General features: G+C 40.8%; 1 protein-coding gene across 1 annotated transcript in view; it reads left to right on the top strand.

Moving 5' to 3' along the window:
* Positions 1 to 20,095, top strand: part of LOC126092195 (protein borderless) — a 478,622-nt gene that overhangs the window by 379,007 nt on the left and 79,520 nt on the right. The window contains exon 6 of the mRNA XM_049907679.1: positions 8,905 to 9,095. Within this exon, the coding sequence (XP_049763636.1) occupies positions 8,905 to 9,095 (191 nt within the window). The remainder of the gene's footprint in view (positions 1 to 8,904; positions 9,096 to 20,095) is intronic.

Below are 20,095 nucleotides of genomic sequence, written 5' to 3'. Positions count from 1 at the left end.
TGAAGACATAGTGTTATTGGTTTTACGAATTATTAACACTAAATAAATCTTGTACTTTTGTGAATGGTGTAGTAATTCAAATTTAAAATGTGCGTACAACACATAGCAGACGCAGGAGAACATCTAAAATACATGGGCATATTGTTTTTTATAAACTATAAAACATAAAAATAGATTGATGATAAGTTGTTAGAGTGCAGAATATGTACAAAGCAAAAGATAATGCCACAGAATAATAAATGAACAACATAAAAAGAGGCGTAACACAGGTCTTTCTTAAAAAACGTAACACCCACCATCTGGCGTGGGAAGTCAAAAGTACAACGTTCGTGATTTATGTAACAAACGTTAATACCAAGGAGTCAAAATATAAAAAATAATAACGTTAATACCAAGGAGTCAAATATATAAAAAAATATAATCACAGTACGAAACTGCCGTTACTTAATAATTAAAATGCCGTGCAAATGTAAGGTGCGAACAAGTAGTATACATCAATCATCGAGAAACCATCATGAGGAAGGACAAGTAATAGTGTCACTTATACCAAAATGTACAGTGTACTTTAGAGAAATTAAACATAGACTATGCACGATATCCAGCACTTATTCAAATAGCAAAAGAATTGTTAACATACATTAAAAATAATTACGTAAAGTGATAACCGGTTTGTATTACTTTGTGTCAACGCCTACGAGATGTCGACTGTCGTAAATTATGTTCAGTAGGCGTCCATAAGTTCTGTAAATTACAGAACAAAAAGAAAGAAGCATCATTTAAAAAATCGAAATTAGTAATGTTATTAAAACAAACTGAAAACATGTGTGTCAATGTGTTAAGATAGTTGAAATAGCGGCCATTATACATGTTCTCGTAGCGACTATGACTGAGGCGTTGTATATAAGGGGTAACAAGCAGCTGACTACGAATTGCAAATTGTGATGAATGACCACAAGTTGAATTTATTTCATAGTAAATCGGAGAAGCATTCCCAAAAATGTGTGCTTCTCGATATCGTTTGCTCGTTGAGCAGCGTGATATCTGGAGCTTTATTATGAAAAAAGATCTCCATCTCTTCCATAAGGTCGAGAAGGCGACCTTTTTTACCCTTGTGCAACAATTATCAACGGCCCCAACATCGAGAGCCGGCCACTGTGGCCGAGCGGTTCTAGGCGCTTCAGTCCGGAACCACGCGACTGCTACGGTCGCAGGTTCGAATCCTGCCTCGGGCACGGATGTGTGTGATGTCCTTAGGTTAGTTAGGTTTAAGTAGTTCTAGGGGACTGATGACCTCAGAAGTTAAGTCTCATAGTGCTCACAGCCATTTGAACCATCCACCATCGAGAAACTCAACGACAGGGAGAGCGGTGTGCTGACAAGACACCCTCCCTATAGCATCCATTGACGCCTCTGGCAGAGGACGACACGGCGGTCGGCCGGGCTTGACTGGCCCGTCTAGGGCTACGGCACAGAACTTTGAACTTATTCTCAAAAGCCAAGCATCTTGTTAGTTTCCCAGCAGGTGCAGCAGGCTGTGCTTGTGTCGGGCAGTTGATGAAGTGTTTCTGTGTGCTCGTCTTGTTTCATTGCGTGCCTTTTAGCGTTATATTTGGCAGTTATACATTTGAGTCATTTCAGTGAAACATTTCTACCATTTTGTCACAATTAGTTACGAAGCTAACTGGTGAATTTTCGATGTGATTCATATATCATCCATTATACGTATGTTTTAATAGCTCTTAGTTTAATCTGTGTTTTACTGAACTACAGATCACCTGAAGATTAGTGGCATAACAAAAGCACTTGAAGTACAGTTATGATTATTCATATTAACATCTGAATCGCTTTCATTAAATATTAAATAGTTATAGCCACTTGTATTCGCTAAATTCTTTTTGAGCTGTCCTGAATTTTAATGTACATTTGTTTTATTCAGGGGCTGATAAGTGGAAACGTGGGCATCGCCAACACACACCATACAGATAAACCTGCTGTTATCAACTTTTATTGCTAATGTTACGTGACAGCTTTTCTTCAAAACTGCTCCACAACATATTTCATAATATTGTATGCTCATTCCCCTTGGTCAATGCAGTCGATCTCTTTTCCTGCAACATAACTGCAGACAGTATTCAATACTCCCAGTGACTGCCCAGCTAATAGCTTCTTCTCTGCCCATCTTTTGTTATAGTTAGAGTGTTGTTATTTTCTGCAGAGCTGAAAGCTTGCAAGTGGGCTGGACCGACGTAGAAGTTGCCTTAAAAGGAACAGGAGAAACCATAAACGTGTTCAGAGCTGAGGGCTGACTTCAGGGCAGTATTCGAAAGGGAATTCGCTTCGCCAACCCCAGCACTCGGGGCGGTACAAAGAGCCAGCTATCTGCCAAACACAATATTGCTCGAGACGCAGGGAAGAATCCTTCTAGAAAAGATAAAAATCTAAACTAGAGATGGTAGAGTGTAAGAACCACCGTTTGCCTCAGCAGCCACGGCACAGAAGAACGTCCGTTTTAAGTTCCCTAAACAGGCTTTCTGATTAATTCATAATGTTTATTTCTGTAGAGAACATGCTTTCTCGTGCGTGGCCATTTGTAAGCCTCTCTATTTGTCAACTTCAGAATCGTACCAAGTAGCAGGAGAGGTTTTCTGGCTCCCTCCTGACGCCACAGTTCTATTGTTTAACCATAAAAAAATTCTCAGGACTAGGCGTTTTTTAACCTTCTTACAAAATTGTTCTCAGTGAAACTCGCAATTTCTGCTACTATTGGCTTGGAGATATCTGCTCTGGCAGAAACAGCCAAGTTGCAGACTGTTAGGATAGAGATCACTTGCTGCAGCAGAGTAAGGCAACACTTGGTGTCATATAGGACGATGTCTCCATAATAGTACTCAGTACAGAGGCCATGGTGGTCTCAGAATCTCCAGCTGTTATTGCTGCCGTCTTCCACCTTTATGTTGTATGAGTGTGGTAAGAATAGGCTGCCAATGCAGTCACCAATTTAGTAGCGACGCGATGTTAGTTAACTCCCATCAGCAGCCAATGGCGTAGTTTTAATGTCTCATAGCCAGCCAGTTACTTCCACCCTGCACTTTGGCGATCTTACTGGTGTTTCTGGTTCACTGGGTTCTTGCTTCAATCCACTAACAATTCTTCTAGTCTTTGGCCCTATCCGCGATGTATTCTCTAAATCATGCTTTATCGTGTTCACCCACATGTGTAAAATCCCTTGTCGGTTTATTAAATGATCTGTTGCTTTTCACAGTGGGTAATTCATAAGTTGGTGGTTTATGATAATAAACCTGATTATTACAGTGGTCACTTGGTTCTGTTGTAGGTAGATGATCCCCCCTCTCATTAATATATCCGTGTGCGGTGTCGTACCCATATTTATATGCTTTATTGGGCCAGGTCTATTAATTATCACTCAAAAGACGTTTCGATTGCATGACATTGTCATCCATAAAATTTTCATTATTTTATGGGGAGCTTCTCTTCTCCGTAGGTCACCATAAATCAGAAATTGCACAGCTCGACAGATATCCCACTCTAGGACATTTATACTTCTACTTTTAAGACTTGACATGACGCAATTCCAACCACGAAATTCCAGTGCTCTAAGCTGCAGCCGTATCTAGAGATACAACACCAATGCTAAACATAACACATGGTAAAAAAATTATAAGAAAGGTGTAAAATTTAAAAAAAAATTAAGTTATCGTATAGATGAAAATTAAAACGCATGTTGTTGCTTACATAGCCGCATCGGAGACGCACTACGTTGCAAACGCCGGGACAACGTCCTGAGGATAAGACATTTTGATTGCCCGTTTTTGTTCGCATTATCATTCAATAATATGACGTGGAATTATGTTCAGGTATAAGTCATCTTTATGAACAGAAGTTTTCACTTCTCAGAAAATTGCTTTAAGAATAATATGTGGCGCTCACCTACGATTATTTTGCAGACGTCTGTTTCAGGAGTCATGTATTTCGACTACTTCGCAGTCGTATTTCCTCGTGAAGTTTGTTTGAATTAACACGTTACAGTTCGAAAGTAAGAGTGGTGTAAATAACTGATATACCAGAAGCAAAAATTACATACATTATTCCACATTAGCGGGTGCAATATTATGCCAAAGAAAGGTTTGATCACTTACTCAACGACATAAAATGTCTGACAGACATCAAAGTTAAATTTGATAACAAAACATGAAAATTAAATTTGATAACGAACTGAGAAGGCATATCCTTCGCAACTCGTTCTGTTACATAGAAGAATTTCTGTTTGTGTAATACTTAAATATACCTCTCGTCCATTCCTCGGATGTTCTGTATTGTCGTACGAAATTACCATCGCGGTCGCGGCCAGAATGCACACACATAGCGATGTGCGTCGCGCAAGAGAAATCATGTGACGTACAGCTCCGTGGATTTTATTAGAAACGTTTACTTGCGGACCCCGATTAATTTTCTGCTCTAACACTCCAACAAATCAGTCTAAATAAGGGTCGCCATCCTCGCTTTGACTAGCGAATTTGGGTTCTCTCAGAACTCGAATTTCGATAATTAAAAGCCCTCTACCAACCCACCTGCTTTCAGGGAAGATTCCGTGATCCGACAAGCGGACTGGAATGCGTTTATCGCTGACAGTTCCTGCACCGCCTCCAAATGTCTTCTAACAACTTACGCCGATGGTCGATGCCGCAACAAAGCAGGAATAGAGTTCAAACTCAGCGGGGGAACTGGAGAGAGAGACAGACGGACAGACAAACAGGCAGAGAAGCACCATAGTCAAATCTGTAAGTGGACGAAGTGGTTAAAGGGAAATGACAGGGTCACGGACGAAAATATTGCTGAAATTCAGGATTTTTCCTCGGTACTGGAATGTAGCAAACAAATGGGGTTTGCTGCAATGAATAAAACATACATCAAAGTTTTGATTCGTATTTTTTATTGAAAAGTATTAATATCTTAATTGTGTGATAGATATTTTTCCGAGGCAGCTCAGAAAGGCGGTAGATCAACGGTTGTCGCTATAACTCAAGTTGGTGTTATCCGAAACATGAAATTAACGTATCACTCTGATTTACGGATGTAACTTCAGTTCACCGTAGGGAATTGTAATTTGTTTTGCGAAATTTTAGATAGCCTATTTGAAAAAATGGCCATTTCTGGGACCACTCTTTTTAGCCTGTAACAAATACTAACATCAACATTTAAAAAATCGGCTCGATGAGCTGAAGAGAATTTAATTTGCTTCAAGGGAGACCAAAAATCTTTAAAATCCGATGAAAATTGTAGCGTGGAAGACGATAACCATGCCGAAAAACATGGTTTCGAGAAAAACGCGTTTAAAGTTTTACTAGTATTTATCATATAGCAAAGCTTGAAACGTACAGATATCATCGATACCTGGTCTATAACAACTATCGCCCCGGCTAATGGATGGTCGCTTTCTGCTTTGGCCTTGTAAGACCTCAGTTTCGTCCTCAAAGTTCTTTTCGTAACCGAGCTCATCGCTGCTGGAGTCTCTATCTTCACAGAATGGGCGCATTTCATCGTCGATTTTGATTAGTGTTTAATTTGTCACGTGTATTAATGCAGTATGGCCTACACTGAATAGACATACGGCCAAATCTGAAGCTGTGTTGAAAATTTCACTTAGAATGGATGTTATGTTTTGAGCGTATCTCCAAATGAGACAGTTGAAACTTTTGTTCACATTTTGAGTAAAACCACACAAACAACGCTCCAGCAAATCAGGTTTCCTCAGATTAGTATAAACAGTGGTAATGGCATCGATGACGACTTGTGGCAACCGGTCGTCTAAAGCCGAGGAGTGTCGTGCACGCTCTGCTTCAAACGCTCACAGAATCGTTTCTTTTTGGAGTTCGCGAATAATATTTTGGGGAATAATTATTCAATGTATATAAATTAGAATTCCGTAATAAAAAAAAAAGTTCGAGTTTCTTCGGTCGTCACCCTGTCGTTCCCCCTTAACACACTGGACTCGCATTCTGCAGGACGACGGTTGAAATCCGCGTCCGGCCATCCTGATTTAGATTATCCGTGATTCCACTAAATTGCTCCAGTCAAATGCCGGTATGCTTCCTTTGAAAACGCCACGGCCGATTTGCTTCCCCATGCTTCCGTAATCTGAGCTTGTACTCCGTCTCTAATGACCTCGATGACAATGGGATGTTAAAGTCTCCCCCCAAATCTCTACGGAAACAGATTTATTGGTATCAGTTAACCGTACCCAAATCTATCACAATTATTGAACACCACTTCCAGGTAGCTGATGACACAGCCGCACGGGGTAGCCGCGCGGTCCGTACGGCTCCCCCCGTCGAAGGTTCGAGTCCTCCCTCAGGCATGGGTGTGTGTGTTGTCCATAGCGTAAGTTAGTTTAAGTTAACCTAAGTAGTTTGTAGGCTTAGGGACCGACGACCTCAGCAGTTTGGTCCCATAAGACCTTACCACAAATTTCCAAAATTTTTCAGCTAATGACACCATGTTCAGATCTTTTGACCGAAAAATCTCCGCTCACTAATTCGTGACACTAGGTGAAAAAAATAGGAAAGTATGTGAGCAGAATTCAACACTCGCGCACAGGTTTGCACTTTAGAATCCTTTGTGAAGTTTACATATTGGAAAAATAACTTCATTGATCACGCTAACTCCATAACTCCGAAGAGATGATGACTTTAAAATACAGATTCCGCCCCACGAGGCCCACTCTTTGACACCTCATTAGCACGAGCGTTGAAGGCCGACTTACCAACTGTAAAATCTTCAAAAGCTCTCCACGAAATTATGTAACATACAGACCTTTCAGTTAACCAGAATCAGGAGCAAAATGCAGGTATTCTCACTGGCCACTGCCTACTCCTGTTTACATCACTTCTGTAAAGTACTACCGACAGCCAGGGTTTTACGATTTTTTTCAGCAACAGATGTATCTTATTGTGGTTTTGGAGAATTCCACTATTGTTTTAGCCCAATTTTCATTGTTTCAAGTAGGTCTGTGTTTGAGCATGGCTCAAACGTTCAAAAAGACTAGTCACACTTCGGGAAATCTCGGGTTCTGCTCAATTTTTGAACGGACCGTGATGTAGTGACTTTTCTTGTTACTATGTCCATGACCTGCCTTAACATTTGAATGCCATTATGGATTTTAATAATAAAAATGACTGTAAAACACGGACTAAAATATCTTTTAGTGTATATGTCATAAGTACGGCAACGAATCAATAAATAAGTGTTTACAATCACGTTTCTGTCAAACTGTCGAGCTTCCGCAAGTCCCGCGATCTAGCGACGTCTGACGGGTATCGCCGCTGTAATTTATTCTCGCGACAGGAACTATTTTCAGTTTACGACGATATATTTCGTTTGTTAGGCATTTAATTCTTCATTAACTACCTTTGTTGTTTCATCTGAATATAGAAATTTAAGTAAATAAATCGAACAAGAACTTGGAAGTATATATATCTGCCCAAATATTCATTACGGGATCGTGTAGAAATCTGAAGTAAATCGTCCAAGAACTGTTAGAGGCTTTTGGTAACAATCTTTTCCGTTCATATATTATATGGAGATATGTTTCATGTCAGGTTACGAAATCTTATGTAGACAGTGACCTTCCTCTTGCCTTGAAGGTAAAGTGTACCAAATTTCATCATGATCGGAATAAAATTGTAGATTTGTATGAATTACAAAAAAAAAAAAAATAAATAAATAAATAAATAAATAAATAAACAAACAAACAAACGGATACTTTTCTTTGTATATATAGATTTCGCCGCCCCACAAATTAGCTTAGAGGGCTACAGCAGGCAGCCATTTAGGAGTATTAGAGGAAGTTCACCTTTCCTCCTCAGGCCGAACCAAAATATCCTTCCCCCACCAGTTGGAAGCTACAGTAACAGACAGTTCTAGCATATACGGAAGGCCAGGAAATGTGATCATATGTGAAAGGTGATGAGCAGGAAACAGTAATTCACATCTGCATAGAAAATAAACAAAAATAAAAAATAAATTAAGAAACAATTTTTTTCAATGGTCAGCACGCAACTCTATTTACATACTAATGTGTAACATTAATGTGAAATGACACATCATACGACTAATAGGACTAGGTGCGTTCTGTAGGTAATGCAACTTTTATTCAGTATTCCAGTACACGATATTATTCCCCACTGTTTTGCCTACAAAACCCTATTTTGTCAACATCATCTCCGTTCAGTGCGACGTCCTTACGGCAGCTTACTGGCAAGCCCTATATGCACCACCGTTCTGAACGGCGTCGGAGCCAACGTCTTGCAGGTGGACGAGTCAGCACTACCAACGGAGACATCCATCAGAAGCGAGGTGCTTGATTGTGATTCGACGAGCACCTCGAATAAGAGTGTCCGCACGTTCCAACATTGCAGGAGTCACAGTTGTGCGGCCGGCGAACACCCCGTAGACCGAACAGGATTGTGCAACATTTGTGCGATGGTGACAGACGTCTCGCTCAACGACTCACTACGCTTTTGTTCACTGCCAGGTCTCCGTAGACATTCTGCTTGCACCTACTAATATCTGGGATGCTCTGGTTTTCCTCCAAAAGAAACTCAATGACAGCTCTTTGCTTGCAACGGATTTCCATTAAAGACGCTATTTTGAAGGTGATCTATACCGCCGCCCCCTATCGGAACTTCACGAAACTGCAGGCGCTGTTCCACAACAAACTCGGCATTTTTTCAACCGAAATTGGCCGAGAAAAACAAAGTTTGTTGCATTCTTTACTGAACGCCACTTGTACAAATGATGCATAGAACACGAAACTAGGTACCTAAGTATGACAACTGACCTGAGCTCCGATTTTGACCGTGCGTCTTGTTGCGGCGAGTGTTGCAGACAAGGCCAAGGTGGTGTACGCGGCGCGCGAGATCTTCCTGCCGTACGGCCGACCGGCCGTGCTGGACTGCCACTTCCGGGCCAACCCGCCGCTCACCAACCTGCGCTGGGAGAAGGACGGCTTCCTGTTCGACCCGTTCAACGTGCAGGGCGTCTTCTCGCGCAGGAACGGCTCCCTCTACTTCAGCAAGGTGCGTGTACCACACCGTCTCCAGGTGAGCTGAATGTCGCGAGGCGTCCCGTTTTCTTGGGCTGTCATGACCCGAGCAGCGTAAGCCTTACACAGGACACCAAACGTCCCGAGTTTTGGCGCTGCTGACAATTAGAAATATTGTGCGCATTCACTTAAAAGGTGGCAGAATACTTTCGAAAACACTCAGCGTCTTGTCTTCCAGTTTTGTATTATTATCACAACACTGTTGTTTTCTGAGCAGTGATTCAGCTTCTCACAACCCTCCCTGCCCCTTCTTTTCACCCACTGATTGGCCTCTACCTAAATCAGCACGCAAGGCTAGGAATCAGTATTGTGCTTCCCTCCTTTGGCGGTGACCGAGCCTCGCGCCCGTCCACTTCTTCGTTTCGTGCTTCCTTTTGTAGTGAGTAACAAACGTGGGAGGCAAGTGGCTACACGACTCCCGCTGATGTCCTCAGTGCGTCCAGTGGGCCCACGACAGGTACGTAATTTGTAGGCAATTTATTTATTACAGAACATAGTAAATAGGAACGATCTGAGTGAAACTACATGTTGGTTAGTTACATCAAGTAACTAAACTAACAATCCTGAAAACCAGTGTGTCTTACGTTTTAAGCTTCCAATTATATGGAAGCTAACGAAAAACATTATTTTATTTCCCTGCAATACTGCACATATCAAAGATCCACGTACCGGTAACAATGAATTTCTTTGTTACGTTATAACTTACAGCGATAAATGGCAAAGACCTTACAACTTTTATCGTTTCTCCAAACTACACTGCGCAACGGAATTAAAAGATCACCCCGTACATGCCTCGCATTGGGACGCTTAAGTTTGAAATTTGGCTCAAAGGTACCTATAATCTTCCTCTGCGATGGTGAAAAAGCATGGCGCCCTGTGATGTCATCCTTGGACTCAGCGACGCTTCAAACAACAAGATGTCGACACAGGCCGCAGGTCAGAGAAGTTCACGTGAACTATAAGGCGGGTTGTTGATGTCACATTGGCACCAAATTTCACAGTTCTGCCCAACGTCATCTTGGACGTCTCACACGATGAGAGGGTTGTCACAACCCCTCCTACCCACATTTCAGCCCTTCGTATGAAGTCTCCGCGATGGAGGTCAGAAAAGCGTGGCGCATCGTTGACATTAGCAAGGTGTTCTTGACAACCTTTGACACTGCTGACGCCCTCTAACGTTCCAACCTTCCTATAAGGATATTGTTGGGTTGCATCCACATCGAACGTGATCTGACTCCTTTGGAGTACAGCGCGACCGCAGTTTTTGCTGTGCCATACAGGCTGGAACCGATGGAGACCGTTCTAAACCATTGAACAAAATTTACCGATGCAGCAAAGCGTACATGTACTTTTTCAGCACTCCTATTTTTCTCCCTCTTGTGGCGCAATGACGCGGGCGTGCAACATTAACATGTGCGGGAATAAAACGTCGAAGGGCCCCTTTAAGATCCACCAATTCGGCAACACCGTCGATGCCACTCACGTAATTTTATTGAGCGCGTTAGAAACGGATCTTGGCGGGGTCAGGGATTTTCTCTGCCTCGTGATGACTGGGTGTTGTGTGATGTCCTTAGGTTAGTTAGGTTTAAGTAGTTCTAAGTTATAGGGGACTGATGACCATAGATGTTAAGTCCCATAGTGCTCAGAGCGATTTAAAACGTATCTTGAGAAATTTCGACACCAATTTAAAATTGTCAGTAAATGTGGGAGGGTGCACCGAAGTTGTTGCCGAAATGCGAGGCTTTAGAGCCACCCTTTGCCATTTTATTTCCGCACATGTTGATGCTGAACTCCCACGTGATCACACCTCAAGGCGGCGAAAAACAGGAGGGCTGAAGACTCTTACGTGTCCATCGCTGCTTCGGCAAAATTTCGAATATCGTTGAATGGTTTTGAACGTTCCCTGGGCAGGTGGTCCCCCCCTCCCCCCTCCCCCCCCCCCCCCGCCCCCGTACACTAGAGCAAAATTTGCGGTCACATTACTCTCTAAAGGAATGAGATCACGTGCAGTGGGACTATTAGTCCACAATGTTCTTAGAGAAGGATTGAGACGTCAGGCAGATATTAGCAGGAACAGAGATTTTTCAAGAACGCCTTGCTGTTGCACATCATACTGCAACTGTCGTTTCTGACTTCGAAATGCGTGGGACTCAACGTCCTAAGGAAAGGAGTGGTTTCATTAACGCCCTCTGTCAGTCCCTGAGACCTTATCGTATCGATTCGGAGTTGCGGTGTATCTGAAATGTTTTTCTTGGCCTGTCATAAGAAAACGGCGTGATGTCAACGCTTTTCGTCGCGGCTGTGATCTCCATCGCAGAGGCGCCAAAAGAAGGGATGAAATGTGGGTAAGAGGGCCTGTGACGACGTTCCCATCGTATGACAGGTCCAAGGTGTTGTTGGGCAGAACTATGGTGAAATGTGGGGATGATGTGACCTCATTAACACAATTTTCACGTCACATGAACTTCTGAGCTGTGGCGTTTCTTCGCATGTGTCGACAACTTCCCTTTTGAAGCGTCGCTGAGTTAGAAGGTGGCGTCACTACGCGCCATGCATTTGCACCATTACAGAGGAAGTTTGTAGTCACCTTTGAACCAAATTTCAAAGTGACGCTTCGCCGTGGGAGTCAATTACGATATTTCCAAAAGGTGATCCTTACTCTTCTTGCGCAGTGTATTATGTTTCGACAAATTTGGAAATAGGTACGAGTATCGCTAACTTCACACCCTGCAGTCTGTAGCCATGAGGAAACGATTGTGGCTGTGGGTGTCGAGGTGGGCAAGAATTAAATCTGCTTCAGTGAGTAGCTGATGCACACAACGTTCACACCCACGGCCAGGAGACTTGTAAATACGGTATGTATCTCAGTCAAGGACCTTGATAGTTTTATAACAACGTTTATTTGAAGGCTTTGACAACTTGCCAGACAAATAACTGTAAAGTGAGCCTATTCTTTGTGTATAAGTATATTTGTTCCAATACACAAACTTTGTGCATATGACATTTAAGGAAGTACCTATCTAATTTGGTCTGTGGTCAATGAGCTTCTGTACAGAGGATTCATGTGCAATAAAGATCATTCTTAATTTATTGGTTTAGTCAGAACCTTCTCGTTTTATCGAATATATTCACTGGACGATATTTTCTTACCGATATTTATGCATTGCTGAAGTTGGAGTCACGAACGACGGCTGTCCAGTTTATGCTCTGCGCACCTAAGTCACGTATTCGCGGAAGGCCAGTGAGCGTTCAGCAATGTTCGGAGCGCTCTGCCGTGAATGTCGTAGCTGTTACGAGCATGAAACGTGATCGTAGCGAGTTATTTAGTGAACTTTTATTCCATCGCCTATAGTAGTGGTAAGCGACCAATGCTACATAAAAAAAAGCGAGAGACGTAATTTCCAGGGTACACGCTTTCGTGAAGTGCAAAGCACGTGTACGCGCGTACCGCTTGGAACCGGCAACAATGCAATCTCCCTTCGTCCGTTCGTGCCTCGACCAGCGTCAACTATCACAGGTCGTGAATCGGGCTACAGTATGCAAGGAATCGCGCACTGGAGTTAGACTGAGCTATTTTTTTTTCTTCGCCAGTACAGATGTTTTGCTTATGGCCGGTATTAGACGACAGACCCAACAAGTCATGTGTAGACGGCCTGCTACCTCGCGGCAGAATGGCTGAAGCTGCGATTCTAGCAGATGGTTATCCGTCGCGGAGAATTAGAAACTTTTTATTCTGCCATGTATGCGCGGACACGCAGAAAGCAATATTTGGAGTCGACTCTCTTCTTGTTATTGTTCTTCCTTGTGGTCAGCAGACGGGAAATACTTGAGCTTATGAAGACTTTTTTCGCTATTGCACGAGATTTTCTGCACATACTGCAACGAGTAATTTTTTTTTAACTCCGAAAAAAAAACTGAAATTCTCTTTACTGTATAACTGTTAAGAAAGGCTGCATATCTAAAGATAGCTTCTTCCTGTAGAAATGCAATGGAACAAAAAAAATATAGGCGTGCCTACTGAGGCATACAGCAAGGAAAAGTGTTCATATGACTCTCTAGTTACGTTGTACAGTAATAACGTACGTCTACAAATGACCGATACTTAATTTATATGTTTTACGTAAGCTTACATTGAAACGTCCCCTTAGAACAATTATATATATGACTGTGCTTAAACTGACACACAATATTTTTAGCGCAACTAAATCTGACTTTCAAAAATGCCTACAAAAGAATGGCCCTGACTAACATTAACCTATACGTTTCACAAATCACTTACCTTACAAAAATCTTAGTTACTCGAACTACTGCAATACAGCGAGCGCCACTACTGCCAGCTAAATAAAAGATTCAAACTACTGAAAGCACTAACTACTGATAGGCACAGTTAGCAAAAGAAAGATTTTGATAGAGAACAAACAATGTATTTACCTTAATATTGTTCAAAAGTCATATTATATATATCAGTTCATGACATCCAGTTTTACAAATGTACTGTCTCTGATGGACACACGACCAGATCATCCGCTCTCAAAAATCCTCCATCTCACTTCCCCACATCCACCACTGCTGGCGGCTCACCTCCAACTGCGCAACGCTACACGCTGTTAACATCCAGCTGCCCAACACTACAATAGCCAACAACAATGCAAACCAGCCACAGACTGCACATAGCACAGCTAGTGATTTTCATACAGAGTGCTACGTGGCGTTACCAATAAAAATACCTACACAGCCTACTTACATAGCCCCCATGCTCCCCACAAAAAAATTTACAAATTGTTTTGGGCAATGGCCAATCATGATTTGATAAAATTTTTCATAATTACAATAACAAAGATATCAAATGCACACACTTATTGATACAATGTTGGTCAAAAGCTAAAATTTTCTCGCAGTCCATAAAGACAGTCCTGATCATTCATCACAGTAAAATTGCAATGTTGTTTTTTTTTTCTCAAAGTCTGAGCAGTAAAAGAGAATGCACACGGAAGTAGTGGATTTCCATGCCGTCTTGAAGAAGTAGTGTTGTCCTTCCAACGGAAAGACAGTGCTGACTCTTGACATGCAGACAGGTAATGGGCCACAACAGAGCAAACCCACAGCAGAGTCAGTCGAAGTTTTGAAGAATATTGGTAGGTAGGTCATCACAGAGCAGACCCACTGTAGTCCTGGTAGAGAGTATGGTATTGGTGGACTACCAGAGGTGCAGACCGACTGCAGTCCTTGTAGAAATAATGGTATTGGTAGGTCATCAAAGGTGCAGACCCACTGCAGTCCTTCTAGAAATAATGGTATTCGTGGGTCATCAAAGGTGCAGACCCACTGTAGTGCTTGTAGAGACGGCCAGCAGCCATCTGTTGCGACTGTGCAGGTGTATAATCACTATCGAAGAGTCTTGCAGAGAATATAGCAAGTCCATAAACCACCACTTGTCCACTCACAAAAAAATTTGTTTGAAATGTCCTTAGAACCAGCAATGCTGTTATCCAGTCCCTTGCTGAATTATTAACACACGTGCAAACACTATCAGTCCCTACTTCTCACATATTGTCCATGTACAACAGAAACGTGTGCAGTGAAATGTAACTTACAAGTTACTTAATTTGATGAACTGGTGTCAATTACAATTTTATAACATAAGAATACAATAACAAAGGTACAAAATACATCATTAAAGAACATAGCAATACAGATAACATTTGTAGTAATAGGGGCTTTACAAAACAATAGAAATAAACATATACATCAGTGTTACAGGAATTATGCATAATTAAATACATAAAATATCAGAATAACTTTTGAAACATCAACTTCACACGTGAGCATTAAAACAACACAGAATAAATAATGTCTAAATATATTTACAAAGAAAGTAGCATATTATTAGAAAAATTCTACAACATAACTCTTATCAGCTAAACACATAAAACACAAATATACAAGAGTACACAAACACATAGCGGAATAATACAAGAGGAAAGACAGGGTTCGTTTTCAGTGTAACATTTGGTACTGCAGTCCAACCCAAAACTTTTTTCCATAGATCTTTCGTCTTATTTCAACATTTGTTTCCACCAAACAAATCCAATCCAAGCATGCTTTCTGTATTTATATGTTCACATATTTCTTACCTAATCATTTATTTTCCATTATCTTACCTCATCATTTATTTCCAAGAAAATTGTACCTAAACCTGTTGTCCCTAAACCCTAATTTTTGTTCATATTCTCTTTCAAAATACTTTTTGGCCAAATCATTTTCTTAAAGCTTCTCAATGCATTTCTACCAATTCATCATAGTTAGTTTCTTATATAGTCCACCCCTCTTAAGCTAACTTAAATCTACTGAGCTCTGATATATATATATATATACACCAAGGGACGAGGCAATGCAGCAGCACATAACAAATTAACACAAACAGCAATGACAAAAAAATGGAAATTGGCAAAGCAAACAGCAGAATATGAGCCAATGTGCAGCAACAAGAAAAATAAATCAGTAGTAAAAGTGGCTTAAAAGAGTAATACAAAGTGACATTCAGTAGCACTATGCCTGGCAAACAGCAACAGCAAATGCTATAACCTATAACTACACATGACAAAGCTCAAGTAGAAAAAATATTACAGTAAAAATGGCCATGTTTAATACCTATGTCACATCTTAACACTAGAGTGATGCATCACGATAACTTACTCTACCAAAAAAATTACCAAGTAGTTGAAAAGAAAATTATGTATGCAGTTACTGTTATCTTCGTATTGTTCTTTCCATTCCAAGTACTCCTTTTTCGAAGAATGTGGATCATAAAATTATTATTTAATAGATCCGTTGGCAGAAAGTGTTCACATTAGCAAATGCACTTAATTTTATTTTATAAAACCAATGCTGCAACACAGCTGTAAACCAGATATTAAACAAAATGAGCAATCTCTCAACTAGAAAGACAATAGATGTAAAATGTTTCTCATAATTTCATTAGGCATTTTAGTAAATATCATAAATTAAGAGCTCCACAGTGTAATCATATGTTTTCAAGTTTGAGCGTGTCGTATTTGCGATGCTTTCGACAAAGAAATGTCAAAAGCGAGGATAATGATAATGGCCTCTTTTTTCTTCTCCACCTGTGCCTCTGAAAGGCACACACTAATGGCTTTTTTCCAGGCGACTGTTGTGCAGCAAGATGCCCATGACGCATTACATGAAGGTGGTCACTTAACTTTCTTACCGAAATATTTATGTCACCAGTTTGCACTACAGTGACAGTCTCATATAAAAATTTCACAGGTCCAGAATTTGCGTTACAAATGTGTAGAAACAAAATCCTGTAAATATAACAGTGTCCAAAAAAATTTTCGCCGGTATTGTGATACATTCACGCTTATACACACATTTCATCACTCTTAAAGTACAATTCTTGGTTTCCAACATCCTTTTCATAAATCAGAGTCCCTAACCGCTACTCCTTATTCCTTACCTTATTACACATGTACATATTCATATTCATCAACACGTCTTCAATATTTCATCATAATAAATACATAGCATAATCAGATTCCTCATATAGCATTATCTCATTGATCATAAACATACCTCAAAATCATAATACACACTGTCGTCGTAATAATAACACCATAACACCTCAGCCAAATCTCAAAAATGTCGTAGCTTTCTGCAATAATTTCAAAACCTAAGAAAAATTCTCTGCTCATTTAAATAGTGTCATCTACCTCAAACGTACTTTAAAATCATGATCCCATACCAAACACATCATTCAAAGCTCTCATAGTATCACAATGTTTCCGAAAAAATATGAACATTTCACAAAGTACAGACAAAATACAATTTCATAAGTGTGAAGTTATCCAACTGTGTAATTATGTAAACATGTGTCACTGACGTAGTAAAAAGATGTTCGTTTCTCTGTTAAATGATCAGATAGCTGTGTAATTTATGTGTTAGAGAAATATGGTACCGATATGTGAAGTTGTATAAGCAAATACCATATTAGCTAGGGCTCCTTGTGCTTGCCAGACACATGGTACACAATGTAGGTGTGTATCCCCCTAAAGGATTAATGTAATTATACCCTCAGGTGTTACAGATTACAGCAATGGAATGAAATGTATCATGGAAAACCTTTGTATCATCGTACTTCAAATATCTTTAAAAATAAATGATTTAAGTACAAAATTAATCACTCAAATACGTGTACTGTAGCGCTAAACTGTGCGTCTTGTTGTAAGATAATCTCTGTGGAAGTGTCGTGGTTATCGTCCTCCGAAAGCTAAGTTCTGCAGAAGTCAACGTACTTACCTCGTAATAAACAAAGTGAATTGCTATGCGTATGGATATCGTAGTTGTTATGCTTACTGCTGTGATGAAGTAACTACTTTACTGTAACGTATTGTTGTGCTACAGAAAAGGCTGTCTCATTGTAGCTATACCACAAAAGTTACTACTAAAACATGTTTTCCTTTCCAGAAGAATTCAGAAAAACTGTGCCGACATAAAACAGAAACACCGCAAAAGCAACATGGTAAATTGTCATTCATTAGTAGCGTCGTGATTTTCATGAACAATAGTTTGCAGTTCTTTTATGGCTGCTTCGTGATTCTGTAATGTATTTTCATGCCGGGAAAAATTGGGTTGGAAATGCACACAAATTTGTGTTTTTACGTCATTACAGACTTTTTGACATTTCGATTTGATTTGATGTAACTCAGTAGTTAAATCTTCACGTGTTTGTTCAAGCGTATGTTCCACTGAGTCTAACTTTTGAAGATTTTGTTCCATTGTGTCTAACTTTTGAAGATTTCGTCCCATTTGTTTCTGATTTTGTTCAAGCGTTGTGTCTAACTTTTGCAGCCTTTGTCCCATTTGTTGCATTAACTGTAATAACAATGCACTGGTGTCTGAAACATGTTCCTCAGTGCTTTTCGGCAGTGAAGTTGCACCGGCAACATTCACATTTTGACAAGCAGAAAATGTGTCTTGACGTATTTGAGAAAACGGTGAGGACCAAAAACCTGAATCTGCAGTATTTGCAAGATTGTGTCCTGTCATTCCAGATTCCTGAGGCGGGCTGTTGCCGACCGATCGGTCGATAATGCTTCCCTGTTCACTAATTGTTTCACTGTCTACACCACTGTTTGCCGCCCGCTCCATTTCCCTATGCACAATTACCAAATTACTGTGTTGAACATTAGTTAATTCATTACACGGTGGCGCTAACACACTGCTTTCGTCTTCACTGTCATTTCTCAGTTTACTTTGCAGCCTAGTATTACGTTTTTCACACGCCATAATTGTCACAATATTTCACACGATAACACAGAAAAGCACAATTTGGAGATCAAAAATAAGAAAACACATTAACATAGCACTGAAAATAATATCTAGTTAATCACAAGCGCAGCTGCGAAATACTTGGTGCAAATCTACATGCATGCCACAACTGTTTTACTGTACCACAATGAAAGACTGAAACTACAAAGGAGATTCTCTCTACGATTACGCGCTAGCAATAAACAAAAGCTACACTAATTACACAAACTACAAGAAAAAATCAGAAGATTCCAGTGAGGTATCCTCGGCTAAGGGTCGACATATGAAACGTTCCCTTTGAACAATTATACATGACTGTGCTTAAACTGACACACAATATTTTTAGCGCAACGCAGTCTGACTTTCAAAAATCCCTACAAAAGAATGGCCCTGACTAACATTAACCTATACGTTTCACAAATCACTTACCTCACAAAAATCTTAGTTGCTCGAACTACTGCAATACAGCGAGCGCCACTACTGCCAGCTAAATAAAAGATTCAAACTACTGAAGGCACTAATTACTGATAGGTACAGTTAGCAAAAGAAAGATTTTGATAGAGAACAAACAATGTATTTACCTTAATATTGTTCAAAAGTCATATTATATATATCAGTTCATGACATCCAGTCTTACAAATGTACTGTCTCTGATGGACACACGTCCAGATTTTCCGCTCTCAAAAATCCGCCATCTCACTTCCCCACATCCACCACTGCTGGCGGCTCACCTCCAACTGAACAACGCTACGCGCTGTTAACATCTAGCTGCCCAACACTACAATAGCCAACAACAATGCAAACCAGCCACAGACTGCACACAGCACAGCTAGTGATTTTCATACAGGGCGCTACGTGGCGTTACCAATTAAAAAAAACCTACACAGCCTACGTACAACATGTAATTTTACTTCAGATATGTGTACGTATAACCTAAGTTAGTGAAAGTATCGTACGTGTTTGATTTGATTGGATCTTTTGTACTATCTCAGGATGGCAGGAATGATAATATTGGCAGGAGTTAGAGGAGCTGTGCCAGCCCCGAGCAGTAAGCACTGTAAAAGCCGTTTGGCATATTTGCGGTCGCACTGTTGTGAAACAGCTTCCCTCATTGCTCTGATCTCGGACGTCCGTCATGTTTGATCGACAGCTGCTTGTCAATACAAGGCACATGCATTCTGACGAAGTTCCTAAATTCATGCGGATCTTCGGGCCTAAACTGCTTCATTTACTGGTAGTATACACTATGTGTTAAAAGTATCCGCACACCTGGCTGAAAGTGACTTATAAGTTCGTGGCGCCCTCCATCAGTAATGCTCGAATTCAATATGGCGTTGGCCCACCCTTATCCTCGAAGACAGCTTCCACTCTCGCAGGCAGACGTTCGATCAGGTGCTGGTAAGTTTATTGCGGAATGACAGCCCTTTCTTCGAGGAGTGCTCCACTGAGGAGAGGTATCGATGTCGGTCGGTGAGGCCTGACACGAAGTCGGTGTTGCAACCATCACAAAGGTGTTCTATAGGATTCAGGTCAGGACTCTGTGTAGGCCAGTCCATCACAGGGATATTATTAAGGTGTAATCACTCCGCCTCAGGCCGTGCATTATGAACAGGTGCTCGTTCGTGTTGAAAGATGTAATCGCCATCT

The sequence above is a fragment of the Schistocerca cancellata genome, chromosome 7 (assembly GCF_023864275.1).
Source record: "Schistocerca cancellata isolate TAMUIC-IGC-003103 chromosome 7, iqSchCanc2.1, whole genome shotgun sequence".
Taxonomy (NCBI): Eukaryota; Metazoa; Arthropoda; class Insecta; order Orthoptera; family Acrididae; genus Schistocerca; species Schistocerca cancellata.
The sequence above is the reverse complement of the archived record's forward strand: the minus strand, read 5'-3'. Positions and strand labels throughout refer to the sequence as shown.